Source organism: Lutjanus erythropterus, chromosome 19, assembly GCF_056507025.1.
Source record: "Lutjanus erythropterus isolate fLutEry1 chromosome 19, fLutEry1.hap2, whole genome shotgun sequence".
Lineage (NCBI taxonomy): Eukaryota > Metazoa > Chordata > Actinopteri > Lutjaniformes > Lutjanidae > Lutjanus > Lutjanus erythropterus.
The window spans coordinates 30,091,593-30,108,803 of NC_139335.1; the positions used below are offsets into that span (position 1 = coordinate 30,091,593).

A 17,211-nucleotide genomic window follows, 5' to 3' on the forward strand; every position below is an offset into this window, starting at 1 on the left:
GACGCTAAGTTTTGCTCATTTTACTTGGCCTGAAACCCATTTGCTGTCAGTCCTGTCTCTCTCTCTTGCTGTCTCTTAGTGTCGCTCAGTATCTGTCTCTCTCCCTCATGGAGAAACAAAACAAGCAGCTCAGTCTCTGGAGCTCTCAGTGTCTCTCCCTTTATCTATCTGTCTGTCTGTCTGTCTCTCCCTCCTGGGACACGGTGCGCCAGCGGGTGTTGTCACAGCTGAAGTGTTTTGGGAGGGAGGCATGATGGGAGATGTGTGTCACGGTGTGTGTATTAACTTGTCTGTGGGTGCTGTTTTGGCTCTTCTTTCTATGTATGTGTGTGTGCATGTCTTGTATTTTTGTCTCAGCGTAGCAGCGCTAAATCTGAAGTACTGTCTTCTGTATCATCGCCTCCTCGCACTAGTTGACATCATATAAACACCAGTGTTTTTAACATCCTCTCCCGGTCCTTTCTTTTCCTTTACCGCATCCTTTCCTTTCCTTTCCTGTCGTTTCCTTTCCCCCATCCTTTCCTTTGATTTCCTTTTTCCCTACCCTTTCCTTAATGTTCCTTTTCTTTACCCCCTCATCCTTTCCTTTGCATTACCCCTGTCCTTTCCTATCCTTTCCTTTCCTACCTCAATCCTATCCCTAACATTCCTTTCTTTTCCTTTTTTTTACCCCTTTTCTTTCCTTTCCTTTCCTTTCCTTTCCATCCTTTCCTTTCCTTCCTTTACCCCTGTCCTTTCCTTTCCTTGACGTTCCTTTCCTTTTGTTTACCCCTTTCCTTTCCTTTCCTTTCATTTCCTTTCCCCTACCCTTTCCTTAACTTTCCTTTTCTTTACCCCCCCAACCTCTCCTTTCCTTTACCCCTGCCCTTTCCTATCCTTTCCTTAATCCTTTCCTTAACGTTCCTTTCCCCCATCCTTTCCTTCCCTTCCCTTCCCTTTCATTTTTCCCTATCCTTCCCTTCCCTTCCCTTCCCTTCCCCTTCCTTTCCTTTTGTTTACCATTTCCATTTCATGCCACGCTCACCAGCGTACACCACAGCCTTTCCTCACCTTTACTACAGGCCAGTAGTGCGGCTGCCCGAGCAGCTTGACGACAGCTGGGATACCATAGTGCAGCCTCACGGCATTCTGGGCCAGTTCGGCATCCTGGTGGCGAGAGGTGAGGTGACGCAGGGCGCAGACCGCCGGCTCAGCAACATCCTCCTTCTCCCCTGCACGAAGCACGGCGTGGATTAACGCCTCCACACCGCCGTACTGAGTCACCAGAGTCTGAAGGATAGTAGGTTCAGAGAACAGAATAGAATTACTCATCTCGAGCGCAGGTGTGGAGTAGAGCTTCATTTCCGCTATGAAAACTACTAAGTGTAACACAAAAATTCATTTTTAAAACATAATAGAGGGGAGAGAAAACATCAATAAATAAATGGCAAGTGTGTACACTGTGTGTGTGTGTGTGTCTGTCTCCAAGCTTGAAAGCAAAGTCAATAGCAATATTATATATTGCTTTTGTAAATTGATTTTCCTCAGGAGTGCAGAATGCAAATCGTCTGAGGTGAAGAGTTGCAGAGAAAGTGGAATCTTTCATTAACTAAACACTGAAGCACAAACAAACAAATACACCAGACTTTTCCCCCTTTTTTGTCAGTTTACAGAGGAATAATCAAGACACACAAGAAGACATCAAACTGTGACAGCTTTTACAGTTTTTATCATTCACCTTGACCAAACTCTCAAATGTTAATTACATTCTTCAAAGCATTATGTGCAAGTTTCTGAACAACCAATATCTTGTTCACAAAAGATTTCTCATTCTTTCAAATTTGCACACATTTGAGCATGTGAGCAAAATTAAGTATTTGCACAGTAACCACTTGCACATGTCTGGCTGATCACACCTGATGAGTTTTCATCATTTGAGCCATCACCTGCAAAATGATCCATTCAACTATCAAAATCTGTCAGACATGCACATACTTTCTATAAATATTTAAGACATGGAAAGTTTGTCATGTCACGTGACAGTAATGAACCAGGAATAACACCACGATAATAAAATATATGAGCTTACAAGTAAGGTCAAGGATGAATTTGCTCTTTGGAGCACTTTACCAGGAGTAGGTTGCACCAACTCGTCTTTATTAAACCTGGTCCTAATTGCTAAGTTGGTCTTAGTTAAGACCAGTCTTTATTGGCTGCACCGACTAGACTTAAGCCTCATCTTAACTACACCCAGTCTTTGGCTCAGGAATGTGAACGCCAACAAGACTGGATACACTGTTAGCAATATTCTGCTGTTTTGCTGATTGGTAGCTAATCATGTCTAATTTGCAGCAGCGTTATGGAGGATCAAAGATAAAGGAAAGACAATTTCATCCTGCACTGAAGTAAGAAAATGATCAGAGCTGTACAGCCAGCACATCACTGACTGTCAAGCAGTCCAACATAGTCTAATAACGAATAAGAAACAGTTGACTTGGAGAGAAATAACAGAGAACATAAATGGTTGTTTAGACAAAATAGATGGACAGAACCACAATAGTAACCGCAATATCATCAGACTCCGTTAAAAATTGTGTAATTTTGAGAGCTAATGAGCGAGTAGAAACATAATAAATTTTGTCTTCATATACCTACTGTGACAAATTCTTAATTATTTGGGTCTTTTTGTAAATTCTGCAAGTGGTATTTAATACCACTTATGTATGATGTTCTGTCTGACTGAATCTATTCATTTCCCACCTGTATTACTTTAATTTTTCACACATTTCTGTTGAATAACTCATCTCTTTTAGCACTCACAGCACAGAATAGAAGGTATCTGTGACTGGATGTTGTATATCTGTATCAATCAGCCTAGATTTTAACTTAACGTCTGCTCCTGAGTAGGTGTAAGATTTACACACTTAGTAGAAGAAGAAGTAAAAAGAAGGCTTAAGCCAAATGGTGAAAATGTTGTAACTAGGGCTTAGAATGCCAAGGTAAGACTGACTTTCAAATGAGGCTGTATCATTCAATTAGGGGGTAAAGCTTTATTTACTACCGCACTCCTGTCCATAAAACATTTCCACACAAATATATTTACAGTATACATATATGCAGATCATTTTTTTGTGTACAGTATTGACTTTTCCCTGTAAAATTTTACTGTAATATTGTTGAAATATTCCTGCCCTCTGGTGGATTGTCAGTGCACTGCAGGCAGCAGCCTGCGGTCTGAGTACAAAATCCAACATGGCCGCCTTCACATAGCAAGTTGCACATTTTTGGCATGGAAGTCCTTGCTAATTTTGAAAGTTACTGTAAGAGTAATAATTATGTTGTTACTAACATTTCAACATGAATAATTACGTTAGTGAAACAACCTGTAATTAATTAATATTTTGTATCTTATTTTATGGTAAAATCGTGTTGAAAATTTGTGTATCAACTATGACACGGCTGGTACATTTATTTGATTATTTATATGTGAATCCCTCAGTCATTATTTCATTGAATTTCACAATGTGATCTGCATTATTCCACCACAATCACAAATATGCTCATTTGGCCATCTCATCGTGGTTACCTTGTTGCGGGAGTTATTACAGGTAAGGTTTGACAGGATGCCAGTTGCGCAGGTCAACATGTTGACGTCATCTGAGCCCAGCTGGGTGACCAGTATCTGCAGCAGACCGTCTAACCCCTCCTGCAGAGAGACCGACGGAGACAGGCTGAGAGAGAATCAAATCCTAGCTGTGATAACCTGGCTGAAGAACAGCCTCCACACAGCAGCGTTAGTAGTAACACAGTCTTACAACAATGCAAGCGATCGTGAAATATCCATCTCATATCCAATAAATGTAAATTTCTTCACGTTTACAGGAGAAGCACTGAAAATACTCTGGTCGCAGGCCTGCAAACTTTACAGGGCTGAAAGATGAGTTGTGAAACCTGAAGTGGAGTCTGGAAGAAACTTTTTACAATTTAAAAATGGGCGGTTGTGGCCCAGGAGATAACGTGGGTTGTGCTTCACTCCCCAGCCATTTAACATTTAAACCACTCTGGTGCTTTTTCTAAAAGATAAAAAAATGATAAATGGCTACTGTTTATATTTTCAGTCTTACTCGGCTTAAACAAACAAAAACACTGCCCCTGCCCACACGTCCACTTGTTATGTCCAAAGCTGCCGTATTTTCCAAGTAACCTCTGTGCGTGGTCCCCTGCCTTCTGGCACCAACAGTGAAGATGTTGCAGAGATTGTTTTATTTTGTTACTTATTTTTGTCTTTTTTGCAACACACCCATTGCCCAAGTCCTATCATACAATACGACAACTTTTGCACATCATATCATTGGTGAATACTTCTTCACCTGATCAACTAACAATACGGAATTACCTGTCGCTTCACCGTGAATGCAGTGGAGACAAAGGAAACAATGGTCACCAGCTCGGGTCCTGGAGCGTGGTGGCTTTGAACAGGACACTAGAAACATTATGTTTTCATGGAAACCAGTGGCACTCAGACGAGTTCATTTCCACTGTCTGTTTTTCCCATGCCGTGCCTATTATCTCATTCTCATTCTCACAGTGGTGTCCGTTTAAACCACATGCCCACACCAACCAAGCCCCTAATGAGCTGAATTAAGTTATTGACAGAGCACAGACCTCATGGCCGGAAATGCTTTTATTGTGGCTGTGGATTTTAACAACGGCAAACTGAGGACAGTCTTGCTGAGATAAGCAGCACATCAGCTGTCCTGAGTGTAACGGCGACACTCTAGCGTGTTTAATCCATGAACAAGCAGTACAACTCCAGGTACAGGCTCTCATAATATCATGCACTGACTACCGCAACTCCTTTACTGGCAGGCCTCCCTGCATGCACGTCCAAACCTTTATAGCTGATCCAGAATGCAGCGGCACGTCTGGTTTTCAACCAGCCCAAAACAGCACATCACCCCACTGTTCAGATCGCTCCACTGACTTCCAGACACTGCCCGTATCAAATTAAAAACCCAGACACTCGCCTACAAAACAGCTCTTGCCTACCTTAACTTCCTCATTCAGGTCTACGATCTCTCCAGCTCACTGCACTCTACCAATGAAAGACATCTGATTCAACCACCGCAACAGCACCCAAAGAAAAACTAGCTAGATTATTCCAGTTTGTGGCCCCCTGATGGTGAAAAAAGCTACCTAACTGAGTTCAACTGGCAGTCCCTATCAGTATTGAAGAAAGGACTGGAGACTCAGCTCTGTCATGAACACTTTTGCACTTGATTGGCTGCACAAGACATCCATAATAAAGAAAATCGAATGGATCTTATGCACACTAAACACATCACTGGCACTGCCTGTAGGCACCTACGTCCTAATAGACTTAAACTTTGCTCCATGGCACTTACTCATGTCATTCTCTCCTGACTAGATCCTCACTTGTGTTGTATCAGATCTCAGATTTAAGCATAAAAACTGTAAATTATAATTGTAAATCCCTTCCAGAAAAGATATAAGGCGCTTCTTCTTCCCCTTTTGGCAAATCAGACAGACACATCACATCTCAGTTCAGTTTATGTCTGCCTACAGCTGCAAACTCAAGCAAGACAGACCAATGATGTGGACCAATTCAGATGATTTAGCAGAATACAGGAAATCAGACAGCCAGTGCTGGGATGAGGTGGAGTCTAACCACCAGGAGTCTAAATCAAGTAACATGTGGTCTAGACTAAGTTCACTTGTAATGTCCGGAACAGATGTGTGCATGTCCTTCAAAAGGATGTGAGACATCTGGACGTGATGGCATCCCTGGTCAAGCTCTCAAGGTGTGTTCTTAAGAACTTCCAGGTGTCTTCACAGACTTTTCTAATCTTTCACTGCTCCGGTCTGCAGTCACCACATGTTCCACACAGTCTATCATTGTCCAAGCCCTCTGCCTGGACAACTATTACCCAGTAGCACCTACCTCAACCATCATGAAGTGCCTTGAACAGTTAGTCAAAACACTCACCATCCCCTCTTTTCTTGATTCACTGGATCCACCAGAGGAACGCAGATGTGGGTATGCTGCTTATTGACTACCATTGTGCCACCCAAGCTCATTATCAAGCTCAACACCACCCACTGAGATTGGGTCCTCAACTGAATCAATACATACCTGTTTGGTTGCAGCATCTGACAGATTGCGGAGCGTCCACAGGCAGTTCTGGATGAGACGCTGACTGGAACCTGTAAGATGTTGGCCCAAAGCCTGCATACCACCTGGACACATGTAATAATCAAGTTAAATACAACACAAACACTGAACGTTCTACATTCATGTGCATGTGGACATACCAGCCTCTACTATTGCTGGCTTGTTGCTGGGACAAACAGACAGCACTTTGAGAACACGGCTGGTGGTCCACAGTAGCTTCTCATAGTTGTAGTTCCTCATGATGAACACTAGACCTTCTGGTCCCCCATTGGCTAAGATGATCAACTGACAAGAAACAGGAAGTAGAAGGTGTTATTGCTTATTAAATAAGAGGACACAACAAGGATCTCCTACCTGATATCATGGTCCTTTCCTTACCTTGCTCTCCTGGTTGCCGTAGGACAAGAGCTGCAGGCAGTCAGTGGTGATGGCCAGGAACTTGGGGTTACTCTTTTTCAGTAAGGGAACCATCCTCTGCAGGCCGTCAGCAAGACGTACCGCCATCTTGGCCCCCTCTTGGTGCAGCAGCAGGTTGTGCAGGGTGGTGATGGCGTAAAATAAGACTGATTCCACTGGCGAACTGCATGAGTGAGATAAACAGAGGGAGAGAAAAAGAAAAGGATATAGATATTGCATTGAATGAACTAATTTCAAGGGGCATTAAACAATGTATGACCTTTACTGACCTCTGTCAGGCACCAGTCTCATTCTATACAAGTTTGTAGGATATTGAGGCTTTTGCACTTATATTGCTTGCTTGTAGCACCATCCATCCAAGTGAAGCAATCACACAGATATTTGTATGGATCCCCAATCATTTTGCACTTAAAAAACAACCTCATGAGCAAAACCGACTGTTGTGAATGTAATTGTGATTTATACAAATTCACACAGCATCCTGGGAAGAAGTCTAAGGTTGTCATGCAGTGGTCAGTGGACGGATGGAGAAAGATCAAGGATGAGATCAGAGGCCATCTTTGAATACTATCATGTGACTGTAGTTCCACATTACGGTCACCTGAAAACAACAACTCTAGTCAACAACTCTACTCCCTGATGACAACATTACACTCTTAGAAATAAGGTCTCCAAAAGGGTGGTGCTACCCAGAACCATTTGCATCTGAAGAACCTGTTTTGAAGAAAGGGTCTGTCAATGGTTCTTTGAAAGAGTAAGTATTCCATTAAGAACATTTTTCATCCAAATAACCTGTTCTAGAAGAAAGAGTTCTTTGAGAATTGTTGAAGTCCTTAACAAACTCTTTCATCTAGGGTTCTTCAGGGTTTGCTGTAACATAATTTAAAATGGGTCTCAGTAGAACCCCTGAGTGTGTACTAGATATAATCCTTGGAATACAAAAACATTTGTGGCAGGGATATATTTGGACTTTTTTTTGGTTCCAAATTTGCCTTTTTGACAAAGTGTACATGCTAAATTCAGTTTAGTGTATTGTGCACTGCTGCCGCACATCTGTATATGTGTATATATGCAAATGAGTTCCAAAAGACAATTTAAAAAGACAGCATCTGAAATGTTTAAATAAGAAGGCGGTTAGAGGACTTGTCAGTTCTGAGATAGAAGCGCCATCATGAAGGACAGGGCGGTTATATAAATATATTATTATGATAATAAAACTTATTTGAATTGATATTCACTTTATTTCCATGGATCATATATAAACTAAATGACGGTAGGAGTAGGTTGCAGAAAAAAAGATTTTATTGGAAAAGATATGAATGCTTGTCTAACCAGATTGCTACCCATTACCACACACAGAGACACACACATACACACACTCACACACAAAGACTTCATTATGCAGGAGGTTGCAGAGGGTGACAGTGGCAAAGTACAAAACCATACCTCCTGAAAACATAAAAGACAGAGAGAGCGAGGCTGGGAGAGTGTGTGTTAATAGGCAGAGGTGAAAAGGGACAGAGAGAGAGAATCTGCATATTGATAACATAAATGGAAGTCTCACACACACACACACACACACACACACACACACACACACACACACACACACACACACACACACACGCACACACATACACACATGCTGCTCTCTGTGAAGCTCTTTTAGTTTAGATTTTTTTATTCAATTTTCTTTCATTTTCTGTGTGAATTAAGCTCCCAAATCAATTACGAGTGTGAATTATCCTCCTCTGTTAAGCCTCAGTGTAAGGGATTAACTCTGCAGCCCTGCCTGGGGTTTTTGGAAAGGCCCCAAAATTGGTGCTAAATTGAAGGCTAGCCTATTAGCGTCATCTGCAGTTTTTACATTGACGTCTTGTTGTGGAAATCTTTCAGTCTGAAAAACATGAAATTCTGTTCACTTTCTTTCATTTTATTTTTCTTTAAATCAGTATAACAAACTGTTGATGTTACATATTTGCAAGCTTCTACGCTTATTTTCCTTGTTTGTCTAACAATATCTTGGCTAAAATGGCTATAATCAATACTTTTGAATGAACCAACGAATCAACGATGAAGCTATAGAATTAGAACCTAAATTTCCAGTGAGTTTCCGTATGACATGTCCTAGTCATAAATAAAGATATATTAAATTCAAATTTTGTTCATTCTTTTAAATTTCTTTCCTCTTTTCCTGCATTGATACAAACTGTTACCATGTCAGTTGTATACAATTTGTAGAACACAGAGTTTTATTTTGTATTTTAGGGTTAAAATGGTTTTAGTAAAGATATAACCACAGGTGGGAAGTAATGTTTAGTACAAACACTTTGTTTCTGTACTTAAATCGAATTTTCTGATATCTACATGTTACTTTAGTAATTATTTTTCTGGCAACGTTTTACTTTTACTCCCTACATCTGAAGACAAATACATGTACTTCCTATGAAGACAACAGAGTGGAAGCGCTGCTGGTGGTCTTTGGTGAAGGGCTCATTGTATGGGTCAAACAGTCTCAGCAAAAAATCAAAAATGCAAGGCTTCTTCAAAAACACACCAAGGCACACTGTAAAGTTTATATAAAATTAGAATGCTTTTATTTTAGGTGGCAAAAAGAGTCAAAAAGCGTTACAAAATGACCAACGTGTATCAACCAACACAGGTCTTCATCAGGGTCGGACAGGAGTAACTTGTACTCTATGTATTTTCTACTCTTTATATTTCGTGTGCAGGCTCAGTACTTTAGTTTTAATGCATTCAAGGGGAATTTTTGATTGTCTTTATTTTGCATCATTTGACAAAAAAGAAGTAATAAGAGTTAAAAGACAAAAGAAGACCCAACAAGACACATAGAAAACGTACCAAGATGAAAAATGATGTAAAAGATGTAACAAGATGAGAATGACATAAAAAATGAAAGAGATGTAACAACGTGAAAAATGACAGTAAAAGACTTAACAGGACCTAACAAAGAGGGATACTTTTTACTTTTGTACTTTAAGTTCAAGAAGTTAAATCAGTACTTTTACTTTCACCAGTCATTTTTTATTCAATACTGATTGGTTTAAAACCCCTTTTGGAATTAAACAAGAAAACAGTATGTAATGTCTCCCATTTCATCTGCAGTCTGTGACGTGTCCATATGCTGTTAAGTCATGAAGTCCATGAAGGCAGCGTGAAGTATTCTGTTGTTTGCTGATGATGTTGTCCTGTCATTAGTAAACATGACATGCAAAATAGTGTATAGGACATGCGGCTGGTGTGAGAAATAAAACTTCATGTTCTTCAGAAACTGCTGATGCATTAGCACAAATCAGTTTTGAACAGTGAATGATAAACATTAGTCAGTTTTATTATCAGTTATTTTTGAAGCTCATATTTCTTTATTACCACTGACAACTTACAGGGAGACAATCTGGAAATGTAATTTGTTTTGCTAACCTTTGAACTATCTACAAGATATCTCCTTAATATTCTACGTTTGAATCATGTGGTTATTGTTGTTGTTGTTATCATTATTGTTATTAGGAGTAGTATTGTACCACCATTCCTACAGTGCCATTTATAGTCTGATCCACGCACACCTGCCCTTTCGTTATGCAGCAGTCAATTTTCTGTTGTCAGAACTGAAGAGTCAATTGTCCATATGACCTTGTTTCTGCCATCTGCTTTTCTAAATATCATCATGCAACTGACTTTTTTCAGCCAGTCCCCCGAGCAAATATCCATAAACATGCAGATAATCTTAGCTCTCATTCTGAGAGCAAACATTATGCATGTGTCCATTTTCATATGAATCAGCTCCCATTGACATTTTATCTTCTTACATGTTGCCACACATTTGATATTATCTTCTGGGACAGTAGGGGCATAAACATACTACATATATTTACAAGTATTAATAGTAAGTAGTAAATACAAGTATTTAATAAGTAATACAAGATTTTAATATGTGACTAATTACTGAATATTTAACCCCAATATAAAGTTATTAACCTGCATTGACCTGTTATTTCTATTTAACACTAAAAGTGCCAGAATTCCAAAACTACTAAAATGACCATGAGCATCATTTTGACCTTTGACTTCTCTATTATCTCTCATGATTAATACCAGACTAATGTATTTATTCTGTTAGTTTATCTTTTTTTAAAATGAAAACACAAAATGTGCATCTAAAATGTATTTATATATTTATTAATATGCATACTATTGCATGTAGTGATTGCATATATTTATAGCAGTATTTTTCTGTAGGATAATAACCATCAGTGATCTGACTCAAATTTTAGATGAGTGAGAAACAGTTAAATGTATTTTATAAGATTATAAACATGTTATTTAGCATTAATAATAACTAATTTCCACCTAGAACCTCACAAAAAGTAATCACAGCCTATGGGAAAAGGAGTTGGAAAGACTGTTGTTTGTAATAAGTACAAGTACAACATTGGAGTACAAAAAATCAGTGTCCTTTATTCTTAATTGAGTCAAATTAATTCATTATTTCTACTTAATGTCAGTGATTTCTGTGTGGTCAATACGGCCAAAACATGTAAAACTGATCACATTTTCTTAAAAAGTCATAAAAGTCTATAAAAAAAAATAAACATTTTAAATGTACAGACATTTTCAGGAAAGTCCTGCAGGATTGTATATTTTAATTCAACAAAGTTATTGCACATATCATTTTGAAAATGGTCAGTGTAACGGCCTTGGCTGTTCTAGTGTTAAGTAGAATTAAAATGACATTTTTGCAAAAGTTTTACATTTTTGGGCTTTTTTTAAAAGCAGCTATAGTCAATTATTTTAAAAGAACAATGTGTTAAATGATGACCTGGAAACTTTGTGACAAGTGATGACCCTACAGAGAATTATCACCTGAACCTGCAGCTCCCCTCAGTTTTATTGCACCAGCAAGTTTCAGCTTATTACTCGGTTGTCCAGCCCAAAACTTGACTGGTTTGGTTCACTCTCACCCGTCACATAAGGTCGGGAAGTTCATCCTTCTGAAAACGCTCTTAAAATTCACCCGCTCAGCACAAAACCACCAGACAGACACAGTTAATGACTGGCTGGTAAACATGTCATCTTGAGCTTGGATCAACATTTTTCATCTTTTTCTCACATTTTATGGACCAAACAACTAATTAATAAATTGAGAAAATAATGAAAAAAATTAATCAGTTGCAGCCCTATTACATGACTGACTACAGGTAATTAGTAACTGTACAGGAATACATTTTTAAAGTAACTTTCTTAACATTTTTATTAGAATCTGAGTATTGTATCGTATGTATGCTACCTGAGCATGCGGACCAGTGCTGGTATCCCTCCAGACTTGAATATGGCCAGCAGTCCCTCCCTCTGGTGTGACAGGCTGTGGAGCACGCTGGCTGCACAGCGGGCCGTCTCCATGTCAACCGCCGTCGTCATGGCACGCACTACGGCTCCCACCACGGCCGGAGACTGCACCAAGACCCGACGACTGGCCTCCTTACGGGTCAGCTGGTTGACTATCATGGCCGCCTTGTTCACCACAACCTGGAGAGCAGAGCGCACAATAAAACACATGTGTACAAGCTCAGTTAGCCAATTCTCGGTGATTCAGAGCGACAGCGTACCGGATCCTCGTCCGCCAGCAGCTTGGTGAGCTCTGGCACCGCCCTGGTGGCCAGCTCGGCATCGTCCTGGTAGTTTATCAGGTGGACGATCGCCGTCTTTAGCAGTTGGGAGGGTTCAGCCAGTCGTTGCACGTTGCTCTGCTGCGTAGGATCTGATTGGACAGGCATGGCCGCCTCTCCCTCCACCAGGGTCTCTGGGAACATGGCGGCCCTGACACGCTGAGCCCGGGTTAGGGAGTACTGAGCATCTAAATCTGTCAGAGGAAGACAGAGAAAGAAAGGAAGAACATGAGACAGCTAGTGTGTGTGTGTGTGTGTGTGTGTGTGTGTGTGTGTGGGTTTACACAGCCAAAAATCTCTGGACCTTTGACTATAAAAACAAAAAAAAGAAGGGGAAAACTAGGCTCATGCAGAATGTGGGCCGATATATGTGTGTGTGTCTGTAAGCACAACAGATCAAGAGACGCCACAACACACACAAAATTCAATGAATTGGTTAAATAACACTTACATTTGTAATTAAAGTTGGGAGATGATTTTGATTGTGTGACTCACTATTCAACACTCAGCTAATATGTTAATGAGTTTTATCTGAATGTATTATTGTGTCCAATTTCAATAAAGTCTTTCTGCATTAGCTCCCTGAAGGGCAAACATTGAGTTGAAATGGGCCTCATTAAATGTGATCCAATTTGACTTAATATGGCTAAATCTGGTTTAATCTGCCTGCCTCAGGACCAACAGAATATACACTACACTGACACACTAGTTTACACACTATAGGGTTGGGAGGGGTGATTATAGTCTACAGCCATGCTAGCTTAGTTTTTGGCTGGACTGCAGGGACCAGCCATATGGTTTGCTGGGTGGCTGAGTAAGTAAATAAGCAAGTAAGTAAGTAGCTGAGTAATGAAGATACACCATCAGTCGAGTGTACGATATGGCGTCACTGACAACGGCGCCAACACACACAGCTGTGCCCGGTCAGCACACAAGCTGCAGCTAAAACACCTCACTCAAGATCACCTGAAGTGTTTTAGGAGTTTTTTGTTTTAGACCTGATGTGGCTCTTCATAAGCTCTTCACATTGGATATTGGGGCAGAAGTTTCATGGCGGCTGTGCCTGCACAGTTTGACCTTATGCCCCACAAACAAATCATATTCCCTGCTGCCACAGCAGTGTTGATGCTCCATCCGTGTTGTATGAACCGCTGGAAAACCACCGGGCTGTTTAATGTGATGCGTATGAATGTATGAATATGGACAGAAGTGTCGATGTGATATAAACTTTGTTTGATCATGAAGCCTAATGTTACTCTGCAGTTGTGTGGCTGGAGACTGGACAGCGACAAACAGGTAGATTTGTGTTATATACACCACTATGAAACATCTGTATTCCCATACATGCATGTCCACACCCCGTCTCTGTCTATGGGAGCTCATTTCTGCCAATGTGATCCTGTAAGTCATTATAATCAGAAACTTAGTATTTCAACATAATGACTAAAAATCTAATTTGTTGCTATCTTAAAATAATGTGCAACTTTTTCAACATAATTAATCAACTAGAGTTTTCTTTTAATGCCCATGAATGAGAAAGCATTATCACATAAAAGCAAAAAAGTAAAAGTAATAATAAAAAATCATCTATATGTAACAGCAACCCTTTGAATTTGAGGTCAGTCCAGCCATATACTAGGTTTCACCTTGTCTTGTTTATTATCAAATGCAATAAATATAGTGAATCAGTCACTGGCAATGAAATTAGATTTCAGGCTCCCTCCAGTAGTGCTCCTGCAGATGTGTACAAGGCCAGGGGTCAGCAACCTTTACTATGAAAAGAGATAATTTTGGCCCAAAAATGATTATCTGTCTGGAGCCGTGTGTTATTATTTTGATGATTTGACATAGCCTTTGGAGATTTGAAGCTAGTACAAGAAACGTTGATACGTTGTTAATTTTAACGGACAAAAGCAGTACTGTTTCCTCTGCCATAACCACAAAAAATTAATAAATAAAATTATGGAAATAAAAATCTCCTGCTTCATTTTAACTGGCTAACGTACTACTCACAATAATTTTGCCTGAGAAAATATGAACACAGACTGGTTTCATCTGATTTCACTGAGAATCTGACCCGATAGCAGGAAATCAAAAATAACTATATTGAAACTTTTGATTTTTTATTTTATTGAATAGAATTATTGAACCTCTCATTGACGGACTCATTTGCTTATGTCAAGCATAGCTGTATGAACTGTAGATGTTGGATACAATTCACATTTTAGTGGACGAAATATGAACAATATTAATATTATTATTCTTTAAAAAATGTTGGTGTCTTTACAATTGGAGAATGTCAAGAGTCAACTTAGGCCGACAGCAATGTTAAAATATCACAAATGATGTCCCTTCACTACACATTCTGCATTCATTTGCAGATATCTGTTAATAGAGATCAATTATCCATTTCCTCGCCCTGACCCCTGCCTCGCAACCCTCATTTCCTGTGTCTCCTCCTGTTTCCTGTTCCACAAACAGGCAATCCAAGCAACAGATATTCCATAATGTTGATTGATCAAAGTGAGAAAGTGTTTTCCACCAACAATTTGATGTGCAAAAAGTTGTATCCTATCATTTTGAATGACAGGATTTGATTGGTCAGTGCACTTTATGTGAAAAAAAACCCCCACAACATTGCAGAGGAGCTCAAGACACAGCAGTCATCTCTCTTAGATTGATGTTTTAGTTGAAACCTAAAATGCAGAATAGTGCGGGAGGAAAAGTCAGAAGGTTTTTTAGGACAGACTGTCTGTGAACCATGAAATTCAATGACAATCATCAGTCTCTATGACGACATTTCAACTGATCAAAACTGACATTGCCAGGCTGCCGCTGTCGGTGCACTTTTTCCAGCGTTTTATAAAACATATATTTACGGAACACGCCACTGGAAAACCACTCCTCACTCAATGAGCCTCTGAAATGCTGTTTGGACCCAAACAGCATTTTAACCTTTCAAATGCAGAACTCGATGCAGCTAATTAGGATGACATGTATTTAAGCGTTACGAGATGAAGCAGTGGAATAATTGCTAAGATTAACTGAGAAGAATATAACCATCTGCTGCTGAACCTGGAGGGGGATTTTTTAATACTCTAACTGGGTTCTAAATGATATTTCTTGTTGAGCCTCAGGTGCTAACATCAAAGATATTTTGTAGTTGCGCCCAAGGAGAAATAATTGCTTGATAGATTACTTAATCTCAGAGCTGATGACAGATTTGTGAATTCGACCTTATTAGTCTAAGCCTTAGAGGGCGATGGTACTTGTGAGTTTGAAGAATGTTTCACTGCAAGCAATGCAAGAAAAATGCAGTATGTGCAGCACAGTCCTCATTCAGGGGACATTATTCCTTATTCCATTATTAAAGGGAGTTAAAGGAAAGAGTAAAAATTTTTTGAAGGAACTGCGTGTGAATGCTGATGCTAAACTGCATTGCTTTAATCAGCATATGGTACACAAGTACACACGCTTTACTCGAGTATAAGTACAGATATTTGTTTAAAAAATACTCTGGTAAAAGTAGTAGTACTGATTCAACTCCTTTACTCAATTAAAAGTGTAAAAGTACAGGTTCTGAAATGTACTCAAAGTATAAAAGTAAATAGTGGCAACTCCTTTCATCTGTTTCGTCTCGTTCTTTGTCTTTTACATCTTGACTTTTTTTATGGTTTCCTCTTTTTTGTCTTGTTACCTCTTTTATGTCTTATGTCTTTTATATCTTATGTCTTTTTTTTCTTGTTAAGTAATTTTTGCCGTGTTTTGTCTTTTTCTTATGTCTTTTTTGTCTTGTTACATCTTTTTTTAAAATCTTGTTACGTCTTATTGATGTAATGTCTTTTTTATGTCTGTCTTTTTGACGTCTTTTTTATGCCTTTTTACCTCATATATCTTATATCTTTAATATCTTGTTACATATTTGTCTTGTTACCTTTTATATTTTTTATGTCTTTTGTAATTTTCGTCCTATTACGTCTGTTGGACATTATATGCAGTGATGGATACACCATGGACCTGTTTTTTCTGTGTCTCATCAATTTAAGTTGAAATCTGTCTCGCTGTTGGGGTAATTTCAAACGGAGACACTGAATGCATCAGATGCAGCGTTCATGTCAAGTGAACCAAATCTTTCAACTTAACATTTTTCCTTAATCTCTGATGACACATCTTGATCATTTTATGATTTATAACAGTAAATATATTACAGATTTCTCCTTTAAAGTAACTCTATTTCATGCTGAACACAACTTACTGAGGAGCCTGATTTTGTCTTTGGTTGAAGTCTTTTAAATGTAAAATTAATGGTCGGAGAAAAAAGTGTTCAAACACGCTCATGAAGGTGATTCTGACTCAGAAACTGCCAAAAACGAAGGTGCTAAACTTGCAGAGCAGACTGTTTGAAAAGCTGTGGGTATCTCTGACGGCATGCTCAAAAAACATGTTTGGCTTTCAACTACAAAGTCCACAATGACACAGTGGGACCAGATGCCTGAGAAATTGATGCCATGGTATAAGCCTTTCCCTTAGGGGGAGAGGATGATTAGAAAGTGTCTAGGAAGCGAAGCAAATAGTCTTCTCGGTCTGGACAGCGGATACAACAAGCTCAGCTGTGTCCTTATAGTTTAAAATAACCTGTCAGATGCAGGCTCACCCGCAAGTATTTTGGATTCAACAATGAGGGATAAGAGGCACAGCAAAGCCTAGTTATCAAGGATAATCCCACCAGGACTTGTGAAAACATTCAGAGGAACCAATTTGTTTTTATCTCCAAACTCGTATGGGAATTCGTACAGTTCCCAGGTGAGGGAAATATTCCCTTTCCTTACAGCAGCATTTCTAATGGTATTACTCTCCCCAAAATATTATGTAGTACATCAGCTGGTCGGAAAGATAAACAGTGTTTGTCAGCACAGAACTGGCTTCTTCACATCAGGA

General features: G+C 39.4%; 1 protein-coding gene across 2 annotated transcripts in view; it reads right to left on the reverse strand.

The window, feature by feature from the left end:
- Positions 1-17,211, reverse strand: part of LOC146310086 (junction plakoglobin a-like) — a 146,402-nt gene that overhangs the window by 35,369 nt on the left and 93,822 nt on the right. For both annotated transcript variants that reach the window (XM_084743686.1, XM_084743687.1), the window contains exons 4-10: positions 12,214-12,467; positions 11,895-12,133; positions 6,551-6,752; positions 6,313-6,457; positions 6,134-6,237; positions 3,566-3,685; positions 1,051-1,269 (exon numbers count right to left, since the gene is read on the reverse strand). In XM_084743686.1, coding sequence (XP_084599812.1) covers positions 1,051-1,269; positions 3,566-3,685; positions 6,134-6,237; positions 6,313-6,457; positions 6,551-6,752; positions 11,895-12,133; positions 12,214-12,467 — 1,283 coding nt within the window. The remainder of the gene's footprint in view (positions 1-1,050; positions 1,270-3,565; positions 3,686-6,133; positions 6,238-6,312; positions 6,458-6,550; positions 6,753-11,894; positions 12,134-12,213; positions 12,468-17,211) is intronic.